At 48.6% G+C, this 13358-nt stretch overlaps 1 protein-coding gene across 4 annotated transcripts in view; it reads left to right on the top strand.

Moving 5' to 3' along the window:
* The window catches only part of PLEKHM1 (pleckstrin homology and RUN domain containing M1), a 47447-nt gene that overhangs the window by 27070 nt on the left and 7019 nt on the right, over positions 1–13358 (top strand). For all 4 annotated transcript variants that reach the window (XM_080976560.1, XM_080976561.1, XM_080976562.1 and 1 more), the window contains 5 exons: positions 2743–3160; positions 6391–6634; positions 8015–8935; positions 10799–10944; positions 12259–12452. In XM_080976560.1, coding sequence (XP_080832686.1) covers positions 2743–3160; positions 6391–6634; positions 8015–8935; positions 10799–10944; positions 12259–12452 — 1923 coding nt within the window. The remainder of the gene's footprint in view (positions 1–2742; positions 3161–6390; positions 6635–8014; positions 8936–10798; positions 10945–12258; positions 12453–13358) is intronic.

Below are 13358 nucleotides of genomic sequence, written 5' to 3'. Positions count from 1 at the left end.
GAGGCTCCCTGTAACACAACTGCCCCTCTGTTTCCAGCCCCTGCTCTGATGGCAGTTCCCTGACAGAGCTGGTAAATTGTGTTCAGATCCTGATACCAGTTTGAGACACTCTGAGCTAGCCAATGCATCACGGTGGGCAGGGACCCGTGATATATTCCCAGCTCAAATTGCCTGCAGGCAGGTAGGCAGGCGGATGGAGCCTGAGAAAGTTTTGGGCAAGCATGTTCTTGGATACATTCCAGACATCATGATATATCAGCATATAACACTATTCAGCTGGTGATATATCACGATGGGGATGCGGGTGGCACTGTGGTCTAAACCACTGAGCCTCTTCGGCTTGCTGATCAGAAAGTCGGTGGTTCGAATCCCTGTGACAGAGTGAGTTCCCGTTGCTCTGTCCCAGCTTCTGCCAACCTAGCAGTTCGAAAGCACACCGGTGCAAGTAGATAAATAGGTACCGCTGTGGCAAGAAGGTCAACAGCGTTTCCGTGAGCTCTGATTTCCGTCACGGTGTTCTGTTGCGCCAGAAGCGGTTTAGCCATGCTGGCCACATGACCCGGAAAGCTGCCTGTGGACAAACGCCGGCTCCCTTGGCCTGAAAGTGAGATGAGCGCTGCAACCCCAGAGTCTCCCTTGACTGGACTTAACCGTCCAGGAGTCCTTTACCTTTTTTTTAACCTTTATACAGTGGTACCTCAGGTTAAGAACTTAATTCGTTCTGGAGGTCTGTTCTTAACCTGAAACTGTTCTTAACCTGAAGCACCACTTTAGCTAATGGGGCCTCCTGCTGTTGCCGCGCCGCCGGAGCACGATTTCTGTTCTCATCCTGAAGCAAAGTTCTTAACCCAAAGTACTATTTCTGGGTTAGCGGAGTCTGTAACCTGAAGCGTATGTAACCCGAGATACCACTGTATAACAATATTGAAAACCAGATTTCTCCTAGACCTTATCATATCTTACTTTGGCAATGAGTTTATTTTATTTTTTCCTAATCTTTGATCTTGGTGTACCTGGGAAGTTCCAGGTGGATAGCAACCTGTTATTAAAATCATGCATGGAAGCCTTATATTTGGCAGGCTGAATTAATGTATGGAAACCAGCCTTCTTCCCCTACCTAACAGAAAGTTGCTCTGATATCGTTAGACCTCTTTGTCAGGCATTTCTTGCCCCTTTGAGTATATATGAGGTGTCCCCAACTCCCCCAATAAACATATTTTCCACTTCCAGTGTTCAACTCTCTGCTTGGAATGGTCCATGACATCACAGCAGTGCAGCCAATGGCTAAGGGGCTTGCCCACAGCTGGCATGCGATGTCTGGTTTTGACTCTGTTACATGATATTTCTATCAGGTTGAGTGGTCAGAGTTTCTTTCTTTTTGCTTTATTAAATTTATAGGCTGCCCTTCATCCAAGGATCGCAGGGCGGTTTGCAGTATTATGTGTAGCCCAGTCCAGATCACAAATGTGACTGATCTGATAACTTGATCACGCACTTCCACAGCCGATAGAGAGGCACTTTCTCAGCCTCAAATAATACTCTCAGATTGAAAACAGCAAAAGCGCTAATTGAGGATAGTTGCTTCTGAGTAGCATAGTAAGGTTTATTACAGAAAAGGTGTTGCCGAGCAGAAGCTAAAGTATTTATCTTTTAAGCCCAGTACCCTGATCTAAGCTGCAATCCTAAAAACACACCTGGGAATAAACCCCACTGTGTTTTTTCAAATAAATAAGCACGCCTAGGATTGCACTGCTAATAAAAAAAAAACCCCAGAGAGACAGAACATTATGGTACCACACAATCACCATTCACCTTGGTGAGCCAAAGAAAGACATTAAAGACACTCTATTAAATGACTCATATATATGTGGTGTGAAGCTAAGATCCCGAAGGAAGCTGTGGATCCCAGAGGAAATCACCCATAACTGACACATATGCAATGTATGGATGCTCATATTTTTTAGCTGTAGCTTTCCCAACACGACCTCCTCTACCCTCTTAAGCTTTTTGAGCTCAGCGGATAATTCCCAGTATTGAAGGAAGAGCCACGCTAGCTTTCCATTTTGACATTTATTGGTGTTAAGCAAATACTGCAATAGGTATTGTGCCTGAAACTACCTTTTAAGCCAGCTTCCAGGTCCACAACAACATTTTGTATGAGATGAGGAAGCTGTGGCTGGGGGTGGCTGGCTGGCTTGCCCAACAAAATTTGTGGCTAAGGAAGAATTTGAACTCGTGTCTGAGTCACAACATACTCCCCTCCGTCTTACTTTGTGTATAACGATCCACTCCATTCTCAAAAGGGAGTGCTAAACCACAAAAAAAGCAAATTCCTTTGCATTAATCTTATTATCCAACTCAGTGCATAGAACTAACACATTTGTATACATGTGCTAAAATTCCTTATTTCAGGCTAAAATTGGTGTCTTAGCAGATAAGGAGCCTGGAGACCATTTGATGTCCAAACGGGGTTACTGAATGCCTTGCCTCTGTTGGCATAGCACAGAGTTTCCCAAACTTTGGATCACTAGCTGTTTTTGGACTACAACTCCCATCGTCCCTAGCTAACAGGACCAATGGTCAGGGATGATGGGAGTTGTAGTCCAAAAGCAGCTGGAGAGAGACCCAAGTTTGGGAAACCCTGTCATAGCACACGGTATAGTGGGAGATGCGATCAAACAGATAACATGCCCCACACACACTCTTTTGAGTTTTGTTTTAAACTTTTGTTTTTCTTTCAAGGGTGCTAGCAGAATTCAGCAGAGCACAGGGAAAGCCGGAATTGACAGAAGCCAAGCAAGTTGACACCCTGTCGACTTCTTCCTCACTGCAGTGCCCCTGTCCCGCCACTGATCTCTGCACCGCACGCCTTCCTTGTCCTGTAACAGCTAAACACCCTGCCAGCATCAAACCTCCTGACGCAGCAGACTCACAGCTTCCAAGTCCAGGTGACCCACCTCAAGCCAAGGAAGCAGCTCCCAGTTCCAGGGTCCAGCAAGCGCCTGCGCTGGACACAGCAGACGTTGCTAAAGGAATAGCGGATCCATCCCAAACTCATCGTAGCCTCAAGAGAGGAGGGGCTAAATATAGGATCAGTCAAGTTGTTGTCCGTGAGGAAAGCCACCCAAGGACAGGACGACTTCTCTCACCAATCTCACCTGTAAGTCATACCTTGCCTCCCCAAATCCTATGAGGTCCTGTTAAAATCTTTACTATTTCGCTCTTGTGAAAAGAAAATTCAGAATGGGATTTCGGTATAGTTCTGGTGGCAAGTGCGAAAGCCCAAATGTTTTGCTCAAAAGCCCAGTGACAGCATGTCTCTGAAGTTGTGTGAATGTGTTTGGTGCACAAGAGGGTTTTTGACTTCTTGGACAAGCTTGGAATTTTAGGAGATCATAGGTAAAGGGTAAAGGAACCCCTGACCATTAGGTCCAGTCGTGACCGACTCTGGGGTTGCGGCGCTCATCTCACTTTATTGGCCGAGGGAGCTGGCGTACAGCTTCCGGGTCATGTGGCCAGCAATGACTAAGCTGCTTCTGGTGAACCAGAGCAGCGCACAGAGACGCCATTTACCTTCCCGCCGGAGTGGTACCTATTTATCTACTTGCACTTTGAGGTGCTTTCGAGCTGCTAGGTTGGCAGGAGCAGGGACCGAGCAACGGGCGCTCACCCCGTCGCGGGGATTCAAACTGCTGACCTTCTGATCGGCAAGTCCTAGGCTCTGTGGTTTAACCCACAGCGCCACCCGCGTCCTGAGTTAGGAGATCATACTGTGCTTTTAAAAAGGCCCCCCTGCCCAAATTAGACTGACTTGTCAATCTTGAGTTTTTATTTTCACTACTTATTGAACGATCTCACTGTTCGTTCACGATCCTCTGGGAACCTGAGGGGGTGTGGGTAGGCTTAACCTGCTCAAATGTGGCTGTTCGTCTGACGTCAGCCAGCCTCTTGTGACTAATACCAATTATAGGTACAAGAATTAGCAGAGTCTCCTGCTCCTCTCAGTGAGTGAGTGGTGTTGACGAAGCAGTTACTCTGCAGGTCAGGAAATGCTTTTCCTTGCAGTTAATTGGGAACTTCCTCTCCCCAATTCCATTTCCTCTTTGTACCGGGTGCCTTCAAAGGAAGCCTCTCCCTCATACCTGGCGGTCAGCCAATCTGTATGTTACACACGCAGCAGGAAGTGATGTCATGCTGCTTGAGTCAACCTGCCCACATACCTGCTCTGCGTTCTGCAGAGGAGAGCCCTTTAAAATCTTAAGGTCCAGCAGTTGAAAGCTTGCTGCACTTAAGACTTAGGATAGGCGTTCCCATAACCAGTCACCGTGGGTCCTGTGTCTACTGTATGGAGATCTTGGAGCCATGGGTTTGTATCACATCTCAGCCCGTGACTCATTGCCTTGGTTCCTCATCTATAAAATAGGCGTATTAATCATCTGTCTTGCAAAGCTACTGCCAGGGCAAACAAGGCAGAAATCCCGTGTGGGGCTGAACAAATGTTTCGAATTCCTGAATGTATTGCAGATCTCTAGGGGATAATGATGCTTGTCATTTTTCTAGCGATACACAAATTATTAACCATAATGATAATCAAGATTGTTTCTGAACACGGTCTTAACAGTGAGTCTGTAAGTGACTGTGGAGGCCAATTCTGGATATACATGTCATTCCGCAGTGAGGACATAGGTTTCTGGGTGGGAGTTGATCACAGTGAGGGTTTGCCAAGTGTGCCTTCCTCTCAGCTCGTTCCTCCCTTTCGTCCTGAGTTTGAGTGTCTTCAAAGCCTTTGGTAAAGGCTGTTCTCCAATTGGAGCGCTCGTGGGCCAGTGTTTCCCAGTTGTCGGTGTTTATACTACATTTTTTTAGGTTTGCCATGAGAGAGTCTTTAAGCCTCTTTTGTTGACCACCAGCATTACGCTTTCCACTTTTAAGTTCGGAATAGAGTAGTTGCTTTGGAAGATGATAATCAGACATCTGCACAACATGACCAGTCCAACCAAGTTGATGTTGAAGAATCTTTGCTTCAATCATGCCATCCTGTATTTCACTGGGATCAACAACTCAGCCCACATCGACCCTTAAGCCCAACTCCCTGAGCGCTGCACTGTGTTCGGTTTGGAAGAAACTAGTAACCTTTAAACCAATTAAACAATTTTGCACTCAGTAATTTTGCTTTTGGACACACTAATGCCACAGCCAAATCTTACTCCACTTTGTTCAGTGGTGCTTGTTTCTGAATAAGGGTGGATAGGACAGAAGCTTAAACCTTCAAGTAAATTATCTTGCTTAGTATCCTTCATAAGGAGACATATTTGGTTCTGCAATACCAAAAGCTGTGTGAGCGGCATGGCCAGACATTTTGAATTGCGGTTACCTAAGTGTCCTATTTTGTTCGGTCCCAGCTCCTGCCCACCTAGCAGTTCGAAAGCGCATCATGTGCAAGTAGATAAATAGGTATCGCTCCAGCGGGAAGGTAAACAGCGTTTCTGTGCGCTGCTCTGGTTTGCCAGAAGCAGCTTAGTCATGCTGGCCACATGACCCGGAAGCTGTCTGTGGACAAACGCCGGCTCCCTCGGCCTATAGAGCGAGATGAGCGCGCAACCCCAGAGTCGTCCGCGGCTGGACCTAGAGGTCAGGGGTCCCTTTACCTTTAAGTGTCTATTTAGTTACAAACCAATATATACGTATCACTAGAGCAATTATTTAGAATGCATGCTTGCTCAAAAAGTATGTGAGCTTTATTTAGATCAAGTTTTATCATTGGTGTCTTTTCTTGATGGTTTAAAATTGACGGTTTTGACCACCTTAATTTAAAACAGGCCACCCTCTGGATAACAACCACCTCTATACAATGTCTCCCACCATATGGTCATCGGGGTGTATATTGACTTGGATCACGGGGGCTCCATTTAGTCTTAGCCACTGATAAACCTACCCACTCCAAATACTGACCCTGTTCTAAATCCATTGAGGGAGGCTCGTGCAGGTGATGGTTGGGGTCAAAGCCAAAAGTGGGAGAAAACACCCCACTTTTCTTTCTCTTTTGGAAACCCCTTCCCTCCCCTTTCCTCCGTGTCCAAGCAGGATGTTGGGAGGAAGCTGGACCAGTCTCGTCGGGGGACTGAACTAATTGCTCATAGGAGACTTATTTCCCCTCCTTCAATCTCTCCATTTCTTTTGGTTTTTCATCCTGGTTTTCCCTTGGACTCCCCACACTCTGCTACTTGAAATCACGCCAAGGGGCACAGGCCTTCCAGCCCTACTGCAGGGCTTGGGCAGGAACTGCGCCACTTCTATAAAGCCCTTAGCGCGGTAAAAACGTTATTTGCTACTTGTTAATTTCCCTGTTGAATAGTCCAGCTGAATTCAGCTCTTTCTGTTCCCCGACAGGAAACAAACTGGATCACCGAGGATGACATTTACCTTCCCTCTCCTCCTCCTGAGGAGACGGCAAAAGGCCTTTCCCGTTCACTCAGTCCCCCGCCAGAGCGCCCTGCCAATAGCCAGCCATCGATACCAAGTGGCGCTCTGGATCAAGACAAGCTTCACTTGACGTCAGCCAAGGCCAGGAAGCCCCAACTGTCCCCCGAGGCGGAATCGAAGGGCTTTAGCGTCGTTCACCGGAGGCAAATGGGTAACGGTCTTTCTCCCATGGGATGAACGATGGGGCGGGGAGGAGAAAGTGATAGAAGATAAATTTGGGGTTGGCTTTAGCAGCCCAACTCCCCATCAAGGGACTTCATGTCCCCCTAAATCAGAGAAGAACGTGTGGAGGCAGGAACCAGTCGAAGCAAGGCAAATCTTTATATTTTTTCCAGTTGCAGCAGAGTTCCCGCCCTTGTAAGGAGGGGAGGGCCTAGAATAAAAGTGCGTAACAACTTTTAAAGACTTTAGAATTTGCCAGACCCCCTTAGCCAAAGACCCCCTACAAGTATCATACCACTAAGAGGCAGTCTACATTACAACAGAAATTTGAGAGTGTGGCTTGTCTGTCAAGATATCAGATAATGGTCACTGATTGCCTTATCCTGGCCAGCCTGGGCCATTCTTTCAAAATGGTAAATACCTTAGTTCTTAAATCCATTGTCCCAGACTTCCCTTATTCATGTGATAAGTCTGTTTACAGGGTTTGAAGGATTTTGCAACTGAAAAGAACTATTTCCAAGACCATAGAATCGTCAAGCTGGAAGGGACCCCAAGGGTCATCTATTCCAACCCCCTGCAGTGCAGGACTGATTTGTTGTTGTTTAGTCGTGTCCTACTCTTTGTGACCCTATGGACCAGAGCACGCCAGGCACTCCTGTCTTCCACTGCCTCCCGCAGTTTGTTCAAACTCATGCTGGTAGCTTCAAGAACACTGTCCAACCATCTCGTCCTCTGTCGTCCCCTTCTCCTTGTGCCCTCCATCTTTCCCAACACCAGGGTCTTTTCCAGGGAGTCTTCTCTTCTCATGAGGTGGCCAAAGTATTGGAGCCTCAGCTTCAGGATCTGTCCTTCCAGTGAGCACTCAGGGCTGATTTCCTTCAGAATGGATAGGTTTGATCTTCTTGCAGTCCATGGGACTCTCAAAAGTCTCCTCCAGCACCATAATTCAAAAGCATCCATTCTTCAGCGATCAGCCTTCTTTATGGTCCAGCTCTCACTTCCATACATCACTACTGGGAAAACCATAGCTTGAACTATACGGACCTTTGTTGGCAAGGTGATGTCTCTGCTTTTTAAGATGCTGTCTAGGTACTTCCTTCTATTGCAGAGGAAAATATTTGGAGTCATTAAGAGAGTCAAGATGGCCACGGGATTGCTCCCCTGTACTATTTCAGACATGTGGTTTATGTACTTAACGTATGTGTGTTTACCTATGCGCTTATGAGCGCTGATTGCGTTTATGTCACCTTAGAATTCTTATGACGAAAGACAAGACAAAACGGTGGTCAGCAGCATCGTTATTTATGACTTCTGAATCACTTTGGCTGGGTCTGTAATACCCTTCTTCTTTTTTATCTTCCACCTCCAGGACTTTCGAACCCTTTCCGTGGCCTGCTGAAGCTGGGGACCCTGGAGCGGCGAGGAGGCATGGGCATCTGGAAGGAGTTCTTCTGCGAGCTTTCGCCGCTGGAGCTGCGCCTCTTTGTGGACAGCGAGGAGCGGGTGTGCGTGGAGACCTGTTCCCTGCTGCGGTGCGATTGCCTGGGGGCAGCTCACAGCGACGGCCGCTTTGACCTGTCCTTCTCGGGCAAACGGCTTTGCCTCCGAGCCGCCTCTCAGGATGAGGCGGAGGATTGGCTGGACCGGCTGCACGAGGCACTTCAGAAATGTAGGCCTCAGCCGGACGAAGGCTGGGAGACCCTGGAGGGCACCGAGGCAGCGGAGGACCCGGATGCGAACTCTGCCGGTGGTCCGCCCGGCGAGCTTTCGGCCCTCTTGCAATACAACGGGACAGGCAGCAACGGGCTGGACTGGACGTGCGGTTGGGACCCCGAGCTGGATGCTGTCAAGGAGTCTGTTTTGTACCTGGAAACCGAAAAGACGTGGTCCCCTTTTGTGTTCTCCTTGTCCTTAGAAGCCCTGAAGTGCTTCAGGGCTCGGAACGGGGAGAAAACGCTGAGCAACAGCTACGGGATCGAGACCATACAGGACATCCTGCCCGACGTGAGCCTGGGGGGCCCGGCCTTCTTCAAGGTCATCACGTCGAAAGCGGTGCTGAAGCTGAGAGCCGAGAACGCGGAGGAGGCAGCCGACTGGAGGGACTTGGTCCGCCGGATGCTGATGTCGTACCTGGAGACGGCGGAGGAGGCCTTGAGCCTGGGGGGCAACCTGGACGGGAACTCGCAGGCCGTTTTGAAAAGCACCACCAAGGGGAATGGCTTCCTCCTCAAGTACCTGGTTGCCATCCCCACAGAGAAAGGCCTGGACTGCCAGAGCTTCATCTGTGCGGGTAGGTTGGGGAGCGGCAAGGTGGCTGCAACACAGAGCTCGGGGTGGGGAAACAGATACAGTGGTACCTCGGGTTAAGTACTGTATTTTTTGCTCTAAAAGACTTACTTTTTCCCTCCTAAAAAGTAAGGGGAAATGCGTGTGCGTCTTATGGAGTGAATGCAGGCTGCGCAGCTATCACAGAAGCCAGAACAGCAGGAGGGATTGCTGCTTTCACTGCACAGTGATCCCTCTTGCTGTTCTGGCTTCTGTGATTCAGAATATATTTTTTCTTGTTTTCCTCCGCCAAAAACTAGGTGCGTCTTGTGGTCTGGTGTATCTTATAGAGCGAAAAATACAGTACTTAATTCGTTCTGGAGGTCCGTTCTTAACCTGAAACTGTTCTTAACCTGAAGCACCACTTTAGTTAATGGGCCTCCTGCTGCTGCCACACTGCCACAGCACGATTTCTGTTCTCCTCCTGAAGCAAAGTTCTTAACCCGAGGTACTATTTCTGCATTAGCGGAGTCTGTAACCTGAAGCGTATGTAACCCGAGGTACCACTGTACAGAAGACTCTCAAAATTGCCGAGGGCCAGTTTGTAGCATCCTTGTTGTTGTTTAGTCGTGTCCGACTCTTCGTGACCCCATGGACCAGAGCACGCCAGGCACTCCTGTCTTTGTCCAGGGAGTTTTCTTGGCAGGGATACTGGAGTGGCTTGCCAGTTCCTGCTCCAGGTGGATCACATTTGGTCAAAACTCTCCACTAGGACCTGTCCATCTTGGGTGGTCCTGCATGGCATAGCTCATAGCTTCTCTGAGTTATTCAAGCCCCTTCGCCACGGCAAGGCAGTGATCCATGTAGGGGTAGCATCCTTAGGAACCCTTAGCATAAGAAGAGCCCTGCTAGATCAGGCCGAAGGCTCATTTTATCCAGCAATCTGTTGCCACAGTGGTCAACCAGGTGCCCAGCAGGACCCAAGTGCAACGGCGCTCTCCGATTCTAGCGATTCCAAGCAACTGGTATCCTGAGACATCCTGTCTCTATTTCAGGCTCCGGGGAATTCTCTCCCTCCCCTGGTGGCCGCAAGGAGCAGAGAAAAACAAAAAGTTCTTACTAATGAGTTTATTCAGTCATCGCACCAAGAGACAAGGAATGCAATCTGCCTCCCTTAACGGCGTTGCTCCAGCTGAGCTCCTCCCGCCTCCCTTCCTTCCAACAGCACTTTCCCTTACGGTGGCCGCCAGGGGCTAATTGTCTCCGAGTCCTTTACTCTTGCACCCGCAATGAATGTCAAGTTCCGGGAGAAGGGGGCTCAGAAATAATATCCAGTGATAACGCGTCAGCTGTTCCGCTCTGTTTCTGTCTCCCCTGGCTCTGTCTCCCCCCCCTCCCTTCTCCCAACACCTCGCAACTCTTCTGTTGGCCTGTCTCGGAGCTGTGACCTTCCTCAAACCACTGCTGTAATTCAATACAGTCATACCTTGGGTTACAGACGCTTCAGGTTGTGTTTTTTTGGGTTACGGACCGCCGAAACCCGGAAGTACCGGAACGGGTTACTTCCGGGTTTCGGCAGTTGCGCATGCACAGAAGTGCTAAATTGCACTTTGTGCATGCACAGAAGCACTGAATCGCAACCCGCGTGTGCGCAGATGCGCCACTGTGGGTTGCGAACGTGCATCCCGCACGGATCACATTTGCAACCCAAGCGTCCACTGTACTGGCTTCCTCTCCTCTGGAAGCTTCAGGAGAAGGGGTGGGGGGCGACCTCCACCATTCCTCCTCCAACTCGCCCCTTTCAGTCCAGTGCCTGACACTCTGACAGGGGAGATATAATGTCGCTGTTGTGGCCGGCAGCCATTACCGTTTCTGCTTTTCTTTCCAGGCTGCTCCAGGCAGATTGGCTTTTCCTTCGTGAAGCCGAAGCTTTGCGCATTCACAGGCCTCTACTATTGTGACAGCTGCCACTGGGATGAAGAGTCCGTGATTCCTTCGCGGCTGATTCACAACTGGGATCTCACCAGGCGTCCGGTAAGTCTGGGCGACTTGAGGATAGGGGGCACAGGCCTGGGGTGGCAACAGCCCTGGTGAGGCGGGGGGGGGGGGCGTACAGTGCTCTGATTGACTCCTGATGTGGCTCGTGCATTGTTCATTTTGTTATAATAAAAACTGCTTCCTTTCCTTTATGGGGTATTCCGGAGCCCATATAGAGTCCTTAAGTGGGTTCCCTATTGGTAGAAGAAAATAACAGAGGCCAACCAGAGTATATTGAGAAGCAAAGTAGCTACTAAGCCTGATTTTTATTCAAGGAGCTGTTGCAACAGGGTCCCCACTCACCACATGCAGGAGGGAGGAGAACCCTGAAAAATGGTGCGCAAGCCCTTATATAGACTTTTGAAATTGCCCACCCTGTAGCCCACAACCACCCCCCTAAAATATCACACATACATCACAGAAGGAGGTGGTCTACAGCAGAAATCCTGTCTGCCAGGAACCCTGATAATGGTCGCTGATTGCATTACCTGGGCAGCCTGGCCATTCTTTTGTGATAGTTAATACTTTAGTTCCTGAATCCCAGGTCACAGGCTCACCCTATTCATACACAAAGACGCCCTTAAGACAGGATTTGCAAGCAAAAAGACAATGGGAAAGCTTTCCCCATTTGCCTCCCTTACTGCAGAAGAATATTTGAAATCATTGGGAGAGTGAAAATGGCTTCAGGATTGCTCTTCCGTACTATTTCAGACACATGGTTCATACATTTAGATATGTGTGCATTTATGAATATTCTGTATTTGAGACCTTAAAATTCTTAAAACAGTTTCTTATTTGTCCTGATTCTGAGGGACGCTGGTGGCGCTATGGGTTAAGCCACAGAGCCTAGGACTTGCCAATCAGAAGGTCGGCGGTTTGAATCCCCGCGACGGGGTGAGCTCCCGTTGCTCGGTCCCTGCTCCTGCCAAACTAGCAGTTCGAAAGCACATCGAAGTGCAAGTAGATAAATAGATACCACTCGGGCGGAAAGGTAAACAGTGTTTCCGTGCACTGCTCTGGTTTGCCAGAAGTGGCTTAGTCATGCTGGCCACATAACCCGGAAGCTGTACCCCGGCTCCCTCGGCCAATAAAGCAACCCCAGAGTTGGCCACGACTGGACCTAATGGTCAGGGGTCCCTTTACCTTTACCTTTACTTGCAAAAAATCTGGGCTTGTCATGGCTGAGAGGAAGATAAACGGAACTGATAATGGTGAAATATCCAGGGTGCTAGCCTGAAATTGTAAGCAGCCCCTCTGGCTGGCTTCTCTAGATGCCAACGTAGGACACTTACAGGTGTTTTCATCTCTTAGGTCTGCCGCCAGGCTCTGAAGTTCCTGTCCCAAATTCATAGCCAGCCCTTGATCAACTTGAAGCTAGTGAATGAGACTCTCTATGACCATGTGGACCACATGAGCCACATCTACAAGAGCCGGGAGCAGCTGAAACTCCTTGGTGACTACCTGGTCCTTTGTCGCAGTGGAGCCCTGAAAGAGATCAGCAAGAGGTGAGGCTTCACTATACAGGGGGTCCACCTTCTCCCCCCCCCCTTTCTTCCAGGCCCCAAGCCTTTGACCCATACCCTCTTTTCTTTCCCCAAGTAAATTTTTATTGTTTTCCTTACACATTCTTTTCCAACAAACCATATTAATGCCATACATTCCCTTTGACTCTGCCGAGTCGCGACTCCCCTCCCTCCCTGCAATTGGTATATTTAACCCCTTTCTATCACGCACATCATTCTCACAATAGTACTATTAGACATTGAAGGTATTAAGTCAATCCTGCTAGTGTCTTGACCTCTTTACAATTCTCCTTTAAATATTCAATAAATTTACTCCAGTTATTTTGGTATCTTTGATCTTCCTGGTCCCGGATCCTCCCTGACAATTTGGCAAGCTCTGCATATTCTGTCAGCTTCACCTGCCACTCCTGGATGGTTGGTATGTCTTGTGTTTTCCATCTTTGGGCCAGGAGGGTTCTTGCAGCGGCCGTACCATACATAAACAGATTTTGGCCTTTGACCCATTCTCTGTTGTCCATGTTCCTAACTGGATAAGGGCAGGCAGCTAACATGCGTGGAAAATGCCGTGCAGACCCTTGAAGATCTTGGCTTCATTTTTTACATACATTTCAAAAAAGGAACGCTCCCTCCATAAACCCTCCAGGTGACGATTTCAAAGAGAGAATGAGATTTTGGGCAGAGCCTCTTTTGCTGAGTTGGTCCTCAGTTGAACAAGATTCTTAGGAGTGGACTTGAGGCTGCTTGCAAATATTTGCTGCTTGCAAGTTACTTATCCAGGGCACTGTTCCGTCATCAAATTAAACAATGCTTTTGAAAACAAACTACCGTATTTTTTGCTCTATAAGACTCACTTTTTCCCTCCTAAAAAGTAAGGGGAAATGTCTGTGC

This window comes from Podarcis pityusensis (genome assembly GCF_964106645.2).
Source record: "Podarcis pityusensis genome assembly, chromosome: 13".
Taxonomy (NCBI): domain Eukaryota; kingdom Metazoa; phylum Chordata; class Lepidosauria; order Squamata; family Lacertidae; genus Podarcis; species Podarcis pityusensis.
Note: the sequence above shows the minus strand (reverse complement) of the source record. Positions and strands in the feature narration are given on the sequence as shown.